Consider the following 11,344-nt stretch of genomic DNA (forward strand, 5'->3'; position numbering starts at 1 on the left):
CACTGGGGTGAGCCTGTAGACACCAGGCTCTGTCCACTCCATGCCTTCTCGGCCCTCAGCTGTCCGCCTCTTGCTCTTCTGTATTGTTGAAGGGACCTTTGCTGCCCTATGGATCCAGATGGAGGCCTTTCCATCTCTGGAGGCCTGGGCCACGCCTGACTGACTGAACAGACACCCTGGAAATGGGACCGAAGGGTAGAGCTTTTTAAATTCCCAGGTGTTGCCAGGAACAGGAACCCTGATGCTCTGCTCTCTGGTCTAGTGGTTCTCAAATAGCTGTGTTTTGAATCACCAGGACACTCTCAAGGAGCCCTGCTGGCGAAATAAGTGGGGGGCTGGCCAAAAGTTGGCAGTGTGAACCCTCTGGCTGCTCTGCTCTGAACGGTGAAACCATGTGCTCCCATAAGGACTGACAGCCTCCATGGCAGGAGGTGGGGCGTTCTAGAAGTCCTGATGCCAGCCTGGCCAGGCCAGTGACCGCTCAGGGCCAGCCTGAGGCGAGCAGAGGAGCCACGGCCGCCTCTGCATTCCTGTTTCCTGACTGATGACGGATAGAGCTGATCTGTTTGACAATGTTTCAGATCATTTCTGTCTCGAGGAATCGAGAAGCCCAGCAACACCCACTAATTACAGCAGCGAGCATGTCAGCTTATGGCAGCCCCAGGGGCTTTCCAGGGCTCGAGATCTCGAGTTAGATCTGTTAGCAGTCAGGACTTCAGCACTGCACCACCAGAGAGGCCGCAGCAGGTGCTGCTGTCACCGCCCTGTCCCCGTCACTTAGGCCTGTGTTGTCTCTGCCCTCAGGTGTATGAACTCCCATTTCTAGTGGCTCTGGACCACAGGAAGGAGTCAGTCGTGGTCGCTGTGAGGGGGACCATGTCACTGCAGGTAAGGGCCTGGCTGGGGGCTGCACCTGGGTGGGGGCGGGATGGGCCCCACCTCCTCTGGCCTGACGCGAGGAGAACAAGGAGCAGTGAGGGATACGAAACAGGGAAGTGGACCAGGGCTGTGAAACGCTGAAGGTGATGTTCCTCCTCTCAGCCCAGGGAAATGCCAGAAATGCAAGAGAGACCCCTGCCTGCCCTGACCCCCACTCCGCCCTCCCAGCCTTCTGCCCACGTTACCCTCTGCCCAGAGCCCACAGCCAGGTGGGAAGGCCGGACTGCACAACTCTCGGCTGCCCCTGTGGGCCCCTGGCTGCCCCTGCCCTGCTGTGCAGCGGGACCATGTGTGACTTAAAGAAGTCTGGTCCCCACACAGCTGGGCACACCAGGCCCCATGAGAAGCACCGTTTCTTGACCCCAACCCTGTGATCTTTGCCTTCCTCAGGCCAGGCCTCTGTCCCACGAGACGCTTCCTGTGAAGCGGCCGCCTCTCTCTTCTTATGTTCCAGTTTTGGCTGCTGCTTCTTTGTTCCTCAGCCTCATTTCTCTCCTGATCTTGAAATGCAAGGATCCACCAGCCCTGGGCCCTTGCCCCTCTCTGGGCTCACCTGTCCCCAGGGCCAAGGGATCCCTTCTCCTGAACTGCTCTTCAGGCCCATTTTTAAGTCTCGGCTGCCCGTGTCTGTCACTGTCGTGTGGTCTCCCCTGGTATTGGGCGTGAACCACAATGTGACATTGACCCATGGTGCCAGGAGGCGGAAGGAGCAGTGGGCAGCTCCATAGTGACAGGGGGACTTTCCGGGGGGACTCTATGGGGTGGGACCCAGGCAGGGGCCATCTCTCCACATCCCTGAGTGGAGTTGGGGCTTTGTATGGCGTTGGGGAACAAAGACAGCTCCATGTCCAATCCTGGACCTCCAGGGCCCTGCCTGCTTTAGAAGTTACAGAAGAGGGACTAGAAGTGGAAGTGGGCCATCAGAAGGCCGAGTGACCACATGTAGCCTTGCAAAGTCTGTTCCTTTCACCTGGGCCTGTTTCTAGATTCCTCCTGTCCTTCGTCCCACCCAGAGTGCTCCATGGCATGGCACGTCAGCCCGCAGCGTGGCACGTCAGCCCGCGGGGCCACGTCAGCCCGTGCGTCAGCCCACGGTGGTATGTCAGCCCGCTGTGCCATGTCAGCCCTCGGTGCCACATCAGCCTGCGGTGGCACGTCAGCCCGCAGGGACCACTGGAGACTTCCCACCACCTATACTTGGAGTCTGACTCCATGTTGGCTCTGTGGGCACTGTGTGCCCTGACTCTCCCAGCCACGTTGGCTCTGTGGGCACTTGCTGGATCCCCGCTCTGCTTCTAGCATCCTGACTCCCGTCTAACAACCCCCTTACTCTCAGGCAGGAACGCTTTCCACTTTGAGTCCCAGTCTGGGCTTTGGGGCTTGGAGCGCACACACCAGGAGGCCACAGGCACGTGGCGCCGTCCCCAGGCGCATGGCGCAGTCTGTGCCTTTTCCGCAGTTCCCCCGACGGAGCAGACCGCACCTGCGCTGCCTCGGGGTGCTCGGCTGCCATCTTCTGATGTCACCTCCTGTCCCTTCGCTGCCGGCCACGGCCTTCTGTGGTCAGCTCAGATGCACACGGCCCCTCCCACACACCGAGTGATGGTCTGCTCAATGTGTTCTCTTGTAGGACGTCCTCACTGACCTGTCTGCAGAGAGTGAGACCTTAGACTTGGGGCTGGAGGTGCATGACTGTGTGGCCCACAAGGTAGGGGCCCTGGGATTCTGGAATATTCTGTGGAGGGGACACTGGGGAGGGGTGCGTGTGTGTGTGTTTCCAGCTCTGAGTATGCCCTTTAATGCCACGGTGTCCGCAGACATGCCTCTGCCAGGTGCTCGCCAAGCACCGGGCTGTTCTTCCAGCGAAGCTGCTCGCGGCAGCCCTGAAGGTACAGGCTCCGAGCTGGACGGGCCCGGGCTCACTGAGCACGCGAAGGCCCCACGGGACAGTGAGCCCAGCTCTGTGGCCCTGGACCGTCCTGTCTGAATGAAAGGAACGTGTTCTAGTAACGAAGCCAGTCGAGTCCAGAGGGGTGTGCAGTGAACAGGAGCTGTGGAGGACAGGGGGCAAGCACTGGGCTGCTAACTGAAAAGCCAGTGGTTCAAACTCACCAGCTGCTCCGTAGGAGGAAGGTGTGGCCGTCTGCCCCTGGACGGCCTTGGGATCCCAGTGGGCATTCCACTCTGTCCTCCAGGATCGCGGGGTCAGCGTTAGCTCGGCAGCAGCGGGTCTTTATTTCAGTCTGGTCAGCAGTAAGCACACGTCCTCTATCCTCCTTCCGTCCCCAGTCCTGCTGCGTGAGCCACTGTGAGCGGTAAACAGTGTCACTGGGGCCTGGCATGTGCGGGGTCTAGTTGTCATGTGGTCAGTGGGGTCAGGTTGGGAGCCATGAGGCCTGCTAAGGAGGGTGTCCAGTTGGGAGCAGGCCCGGTGAATGATGTCGGGCTGTGACTGGTGTCTGGTGTGACGGGTGCCTGGCTGTGAGCGGTGCACAGTGTGACCGGTGACTGGTTGTCCCGTGTCGAGCAGGTCCAGTGGCACTACTTTCCCCAGCAGCGTGCGCCAACCTTGTCTCTGGTCACCCTCACAGCAGTCCCTGTTTTCTCCTCTTGCTGTCGTACACTCGTAGCCTGGGGGTCACATGCTTATAGGCTGACGTGTCACACTTGTAGCCTGGGTGTTGCACGCTCATAGGTCGAGGTGTCACACACTCATAGCCCAGGGCATCACTCGTAGGCTCGGTGTCGCACGCTTGTCGGCCGGCATCACACCGGTAGCCCAGGTGTCACACACTTGTAGGCCAGGTGTCTCACACTCATAGCCTGAGTGTCGCATGCTTATAGCCCGAGTGTCACACACTCACACACTCATAGCCCAGGGCATCACATTAATAGCCTGGGTGTTGCACAGTCATAGCCCGAGTTACACGCCTGTAGCCCAGGTGTCATAGCCCGGGTGTCGCAGCCCGGGTGTCGCAGGCCCGTAGCCCGGGTGTCGCACGCCCGTAGCCCGGGTGTCTCATCCTCGTAGCCCGGGTGTCGCACGCCCGTAGCCCGGGTGTTGTAGCCCAGGTGTCACAGGCCCGTAGCCCAGGTGTCGTTGAGCATGACCTGTGCGCAGTGGGCACCCACACCTGTCTGTGACTGCTGTTGCTGCGGTGCTCGGCTGTCCTCAACAGCTCTGCGTCAGCCTCTGTAGAGCCCCATCTTCTGACGTCTCCCGGGGTGTGGTGGGGCCTGCCCAGTCAGGACTGACGTCCCTTTCTCTGTGCCCAGGGGATTTCTCAGGCCGCCAGATACGTGTACCGACGACTCGTCAGCGACGGCATCCTGAGCCAGGCGTTCAGCGTCGCCCCCGTGAGTCTGCGTACCCCTTGACTTCACGTTACGTCTTGTCGTTCAGCGGCGGGCCCCTTCTCACCCTCTCCTCTGTCCTGTAGGAGTACCGGCTGGTGCTGGTGGGGCACAGCCTGGGGGCGGGCGCCGCGGCCCTGCTGGCTCTCATGCTCAAGACAGCCTACCCACAGGTCAAGTGCTATGCCTTCTCCCCACCCCGGGGGCTGCTGAGGTGAGTGGGCCTGCGTGGGCCTGGTGCTCCTCCAGCTGTGGGGTCACCTCCCCTTTACATCACTGTCACGTAATCCCTCGTCCCTCCCCAGAGTGCGGGCTTTTGAAGCTGCGGTTCGTTGTAGACCAAAGTGTGACTGGTCTTAGGGTCTCAGTCTAAAAAATTGGATCCTGAAATTCCTTTTTAAATCTATTTTCTGAGTCAGCATGCTTGGCCTGGCCTGGCTCATGTCACCTTTTGTCCCATGATGAAACCTTTTGTACACAGTAGAGACACTGGAAAAAACACACGTGTAGAGACGTTCACGGCTTGTCACCGTGACTTAGTCTCTTTGATCAGGTGACCAGTGGCACAGTGAGGTAAGCACTGGCTGCTAACAGAAAGGTGGCCCTGCCTCCGTGAGGACTGGCCCTGGCCAGGGACCACGCTGTGGCTGGAACCTGCTCACCGGCTGGGGGAGGGGTTCGGGGCTAATAGTCCCCTCTCTAGCGGCCAGTGACCATGGCTCCCATAGTGTCTGTTGCTGCGAGTGGAAACTAGAATACGAGGTGTCCAGCTTGTCTTGCCCTTGAAACGCCCATCCTCTAGGACTTCTTGTCTTCAAAGGGGGAAAGGGCACACGGGCTGGGCTGCCTTCCTAGTATCTGTTATTTCAGCAAGAGAGAAAGTTGGGAACATTCCATGTGACCAGACTGGAAGTTCAGTCAGGCTGCTTGTCTACCTTCCAGGGCTGACGCCCACGCCCAGCCCATGGCCATCAAGCGGCTGCTAACTCATAGCTTTCCTGAGGGACAGCAAGCCCAGCCTCTAGCCATCAAGTGGGTTCTGACTCAGTTTACCTGCAGGGCAGCTAGGATCACCTTATACATAGTGTGTGGGGTAGGTGCTGGTCCAGCCCCCCCAGCCACTCCCACTTCTGTAAAAGAGACCAGCATGGAACCCCTGTGGCGATCCCAATGTCCTGTTGGTGGGGATGTCGGTGGTCAGCCATGCAGGGCCCTCAGCAGGCCGAGCTGGGCTCAGGGCTGGACAGCATTTCTCAGAGGACGTTTGGGGCTGTGACTAGCCTCCAGCCACGCCTTCACACACCTTAGGAGAGACAGCTTCCAGGAACACGGCCTGCTAGGTCCAGGGTGACCACTAGTCCTGGTCTGGTTGGAGACATTAGCTCAAGACCATCCCTGCTGGTCGGAGGGTCCCTGAGCTGCTCTGACTGAAGGGTGCTCACCTGCACAGGACAGAGAACAAGAAGGCCTGTAGGTTACCAGCCTCACTCCCCTGGAGAAAGGCCTTCGTGTCTGTCTTTGGAGTTCTCTGTGGATGGTATCATCATCAAAAGAACTTTTCCGCTCTTCAAACTGGAGACAGAATTCACTCCCAGGGCTCAGCTTTCAGCCAACACCAGCGAGGTCCTCACTCTTGGGTCAGTCAGCCACAGGTCAGAGGGCAGCACTGGCTCAGGGAGAATGCTCAGAAGTCAGGAAAGGAGAGGAGGGATGGGAGCAGGCAACACAGGAAGGGAGTGGGGAGAGTGCTGTCACACTGTGGGGACAGGAGTCATTGTCGCCAACAACAGACACGTGAATGCTGAGCGGGAAGCTTCCATCTACGTCACACTTAAAGGAATTAACTTTTCTGTTTCTGATTTTTCAGTAAGTCCCTTTACGAATACTCCAAGAGCTTCATGGTGTCCCTGGTCCTGGGGAAGGATGTGATCCCCAGGTGTGTCTGTGGGCAGTGGTCAGTGGGGTGGGTGGCAGACACCAGGCCCCCTCAAGTTCTGAGCTCCATCTTCCCCGCTTCTCCAACCAGGCTAAGCGTGGCCAACTTGGAGGATCTGAAGAGGCGTATCTTGAGGGTGATCGCTCACTGTAACAAGCCAAAGGTAACTCGGGGTCCTCAGAGAAGGGGTCACTGGGGCCGTGGCCCCGGGAGACTGTGGGGAGTGGATGGGAACAGCCTCCATGTGCTGCCTCAGAGCCAGGGCCGCTGGGACCCTGCTTCAAGGTCCCCTTCTCTGAGGTGTTCGGGTGGGGGCAGGGCGGGGACGAGTCCAGGAGCTGCCCCATCGGCCCGGCTTCCCGCTGCCCGTGTCCTCCTTTGTGGCCAGCAGGGTTGCCTTGCCCTTGGCTATGCTGCCTGGAAGCAGAGAACTCAACGCTGCCAGATACAGCCCTCGTGGACCAATGGGTAAAGAATTCAGGTGCCAATCAGCAGGGCCACGCTCCTTCAGTTACTCTGAGGGAGACAGGGCCATGTGCTTCCTCGTGGACTTAGAGCCTGGGGAAAACCAGGGGCAGTTCTGGTCTGTCCTAGAGAGTCGTTACGTGCTAGAATCAGCTCGGTGAGTGAACAGGTGCCCTGGCGGTTCATGGGTATAAACATTCATTCACCCATTAACTGAAGAGTTGGTAGTTCAAACTCAGCAGCTGCTCCACCAAAGGTGAACTTCCTTAAGGATACATGGCCTTCAGAGTCTACTGGGGACAGTTCTGCTCTGTCCTAGGATTTGTGAGCTGGGATCAATTCAGATGCCCTGAGCTTGATTGACGTTTGCTTTTTGTACTGAGTATTACATTGTTGTTAGGTGCTGTTGAGTTATTACATTGTTGTTAGGTGCTGTTGAGTTATTACATTGTTGTTAGGTGCTGTTGAGTACAGGCTGTAGTCACCCTGTGAACAAGAGATCTGCACCCTGTCCTGTCCTGGGCCGTCCCATCATCTCTGACACACTGGAGCCCACTGCTGCCGTCACTGTCAGTCCACCTCGTTGGGGGTCTTCTCATTCATTGACCCTCCACCTTTCCAAGCATGATGTCCCTCTTCAAGAAATAGCCTCTCCACACAACATTTCCCAAGTACTGATAGAAGCGTTGCCGTCCTTGCCTCCACAGAACACTCTGACTGCCTCTTCTCTAGGACGTCTGTGAGGAGTATTATACAGTCACTGAAAAGGGTGACAGCTATTTGTATTCCATGAAGTTAAAAATACAGACAAGCTTACAAATGCTCCTTAAGAGTGTAATCCCGTGCAGGGGAAGGAAACAAAAGGTGGATGCATTTTGATGAAAATCTAAAAAAAATATACACAAAATATCTTCCTGGTTAATGGAATTAGAGTTGATTTTTCAGTCCTTTCACCCATTTCAGAAATTTTGTGGGTTTGTTGCTAATTATACACAACATTGTATATATACATTGTTGCTAAATATACAACTAGACAGAAATACAACACTTCAAGTAAAGTGGCTCAATGAGAAAACATTTTCAGTGACTCCCCAACACCCTCACCGGCGGGGCACGGGGCTTTTGCAGCGTCGCTGGAAGCATCATGGCTGGGAGACCTTTCCCGGCCGAGCTGGGGCCCTGGCGCCGGGGGCAGCCCATGTCTTTGTTGGTGCCAGTGGGCGCCTCCCATGGAGTTAACAAGCCTTCTACTCTGCATCTCGCCCTCAGTACAAGATCTTGCTGCACGGATGTTGGTACGAGCTGTTCGGAGGGGACCCCAACAACTTTCCGATGGAGCTGGATGGGGACGACCAGAGGGACCTGACGCAGCCCCTCCTGGGCGAGCAGAGCCTGCTGACGCACGTGTCCCCAGACTACTGCTCCCCGCTGCACTCGCCATCCAAGTACCCCCCATTGTACCCTCCTGGCAGGATCATCCACCTGGAGGAGATGGGCCACTCAAACAGGTGTGTGTCCGCGGCATCTGCTACTCGGGCCTGGTGCTCAGGACCCAGAGTGCGGCCATTCACGCCTGTCTCCCCTGCCTTTCAGGTTCTGCTACTGCCCCACTGCCCAGTACCGGGCCAGGTGGGCGCACGAGTCCGAGTTCAGCAGGATTCTCATCGGCCCCAAGATGCTGACTGACCACATGCCAGACATCCTGATGCGAGTGCTGGACCGAGTAGTCTCTGACAGAGTGGACTGTGTCTCTGGCTTACCACAAGGGGTCCCTGATGTGGACATGGTGTAGCCCCAGATTCTGGGAGCCACTAGCAGGACCTCTGTTTTTGCCTTTAGAATCTGAGCGGTGACTGAAAGTCCGCACCCTGGCTTCCTGTGTCACAGCAGGGTTATAAATTCAGCAGTCTAAATGCTGGGGACTTCGGGGGAGTCATCTGGACCCTAGTCCACCTGGAGTTGGGGCCTCGAGGTGACAGGACCCTGGCAGTTAGGAAGGCCAGCAGCCCCCTCCCACAGGCCACTGGTCCTCCTGAGACGGGGGGCAGACAGCCCGCCCCAGGCTCTCTATGGGCCCGTGGGCCCCACCCCTGGTTCCCATCCCTGACCAGGCTCGTTCTGGGACCTCTCTCCCAGCCACGCAGCCGCTCCAGGGGCCATGGACTGAGAAGCCAGCCGGAGCCAGACCTGCTTCAGGGAGCAGCTTCCAGCCAGCCCCAGCTCTCAGCCTCAACACAAGGACCAGGGCAGGAAAACGGCAGCCACGTTTCCCCTGCCAGCGCCCAGTTCTTGTTTCACTCACAGCAAGGAGTGGGTGTAAAGTAGATGCAGAGCTCAACAAATACACATGTACCTGTGTCTGCCTGTGTTCCTCACTGGATGTTTCTAGAAGGTTCATTTTCCAAGTTCTGAAGGCTTGGCCTTTTTGGAGGGTTTTTACAATCTTGTCATCCAGTCCCTGCATCCCCACTGACTGAACAGCCTGACCCGATGCCGCCATGATGCTGTGACTCGGCCTCTTGGCAGACAGAGCAAAGCTGTCCCCCTGGATTTGCACAACTGCAGAGCTTTATAGGAGCAGACTGTCTCCGCTGCCCCAGGGCGGAGCTTATGTGGGCCAGCCACCCAGAACCCCAGGAAAGCACCAGCAAAAAGACTGCGTTTAAAATAAGCATAAACCTTCATGTTCTGAGGGGAAAGAAAGCCAGGCATGCTGGAAGGAGAGCTGAACTAGCCCCAGAGACAACAGGCCTCATGGTGCTGAGGCCATGCCCCGGGCAGCAGGCAAGCTGGGGTCAGGGGCTGCTGGAAGGCAGGAGAAACCCTTCGCCTCCTGGAGCTGGAGGACCAGCCTCGGCACCACGTGGCCTTCATGGGCTCCTTGGCTGTCCCTGCAGGTTTGAAATGTCCACTAGAAACAGCATGGCAATGTCCTGAAGTTTCTTTTCTAAACACAACTGCACAGGCAGCAGACCTGCCATTCTAGGTGGCGTGCACCAGTGTATGGCACCTCAAGCCACCAGCGGCTGGCCTTCCATTCTCCTAAGCAGCAGCTCATGGTCACCAGGTGTTTGGGAAGGCCCTTTAAAGGGAGACACAGCGAGCAAGCCCACCTATGCTTCAGAACAGAGTACTGAAATCATGATGCAACCCGGGAGGGCAACACCCCAGAATCCATGGAGCATTTAGCCGTTAACAGCATGATCACTGAAACGAACTCAGGGATAAACGGGAATGGGAGACGGGAAAGGCCATTCCAGGAGGACTAATGTCTAAGTAGTTCTAGAAAGAACAAGAAACAAGGACTTGGGTTCTAGATGGAAAGAGTCCATCAGGTAGAGCCAGACATCAGTGACCAATTCTAAGACATGAGGCAAAGGAGAGGGTCCCTTGGCTCCGAAGACCGTGGCAAAGCGGGGTTCAGAAACCTGGAGACTGTGCCACAGCTACGTTTTTAGTGTAGCCAACTGTCAAGGTGGAATCCATCCCAAGATCCAGGGCTCAGAACCCTTCCCTCGCTCACTCCGTCTCAGGAAACTCGGAGGAATCTAACACCAATGAGGGAGTAGAGGGACTGGGAATCAGAGTAAGAAGGAAACAGCAGCACATGGGCTGAAGAGCGAGGACCCTCGGGAAACTCCGTGACAACCAGACCCCTGGAGAGGGTCCAAGGACAAAACCACGGGTTTATGAACTCACGGGAATCCACACGCGGCTGTGAGGTGCTGTGCAGTGGCTCCAGATCCCAGCCAGCGTGACCCTGTACAATAGGACCAGACACTACCGGTCAGGTGACCCTGTGAACAGACTGGAGGCTCACCCTTTGCTGCACCACCTCCACCATCGGTCATGCCCACTGGGTCAGTCTCCCTCTGCTCTTTAGCTGAACCTTGACCTTCTACCTTTCCCAGCATGTCTCTGTCCAAGGACTGGTTCCACCTAAGCATATGACCCCACAGTTAGTAAGCCAGAGTTTCACCATCTTGGTCTCTGAAGAACTCTGGTTGCACTTAGTTCCAGACATGCTTGTTCCTACAGCTCTCCATGCTGTGTTCTGTGCCTTTCGCCAGCTTTCAGATGCTCAGAACATACTGTGGCTTGGCTCATGCTCGACTCCTTTTAAACGGCCATCCTTGGGAGAACACGGGCAGCAAACGGCTGGCCAGTGAGCAGGCCGTGTTTACAGATTCCAGGCTGAGGTGGTGAGGGAAGCTGTGCCACTCACCTCGGACCCACTGGTGGGTCAGCACCACCTGCACTTGTCTGGTGGGAGAATGGGGTGCAGTCTCCTCCGGGATAATTTACAGCCTCAGAAAACTCGCTGGAGGGTCAGCTGAGTTGGTTCAGGTTTGTGGTGAGTACAGCAAGTATTTTTATGACTGGACTGAAGCGGAAAATTCCGACGAGCAAGTGTGAGATGTGGAATAACACAACTGTTAAAAGCACTGAACAACATGGCGCCTGTGTGTGTGTGTGTGTAAGGGGCGCTGTTTTTCTAATAAATCTTGTACAGCTATCTGATTTTCAAACTGAACATTTATCTTTGATAAAAAAGGACACAAAAATCTAACCATCTTCAATAAGGAATACTGTAAAAACTGACATGAATGCTAAGAAGTTCCCAGGTGCAATTCCAGGCTCCAGAATCAT

At 56.5% G+C, this 11,344-nt stretch overlaps 1 protein-coding gene across 1 annotated transcript in view; it reads left to right on the top strand.

Moving 5' to 3' along the window:
- Nucleotides 1-8,486, top strand: part of DAGLB (diacylglycerol lipase, beta) — a 28,831-nt gene extending 20,345 nt beyond the window's left edge. Inside the window, exons 8-15 of the mRNA XM_006889756.1 lie at nt 805-888; nt 2,570-2,647; nt 4,216-4,296; nt 4,380-4,507; nt 6,161-6,229; nt 6,320-6,392; nt 7,964-8,202; nt 8,288-8,486. Of these exons, the coding sequence (XP_006889818.1) occupies nt 805-888; nt 2,570-2,647; nt 4,216-4,296; nt 4,380-4,507; nt 6,161-6,229; nt 6,320-6,392; nt 7,964-8,202; nt 8,288-8,486 (951 nt within the window). The remainder of the gene's footprint in view (nt 1-804; nt 889-2,569; nt 2,648-4,215; nt 4,297-4,379; nt 4,508-6,160; nt 6,230-6,319; nt 6,393-7,963; nt 8,203-8,287) is intronic.
- Nucleotides 8,487-11,344: the final 2,858 nt, after the last annotated feature.

This window comes from Elephantulus edwardii, unplaced genomic scaffold (genome assembly GCF_000299155.1).
Source record: "Elephantulus edwardii isolate Elephantulus edwardi_28Jun2011 unplaced genomic scaffold, EleEdw1.0 scaffold00080, whole genome shotgun sequence".
In the NCBI taxonomy this organism is placed as follows: Eukaryota; Metazoa; Chordata; class Mammalia; order Macroscelidea; family Macroscelididae; genus Elephantulus; species Elephantulus edwardii.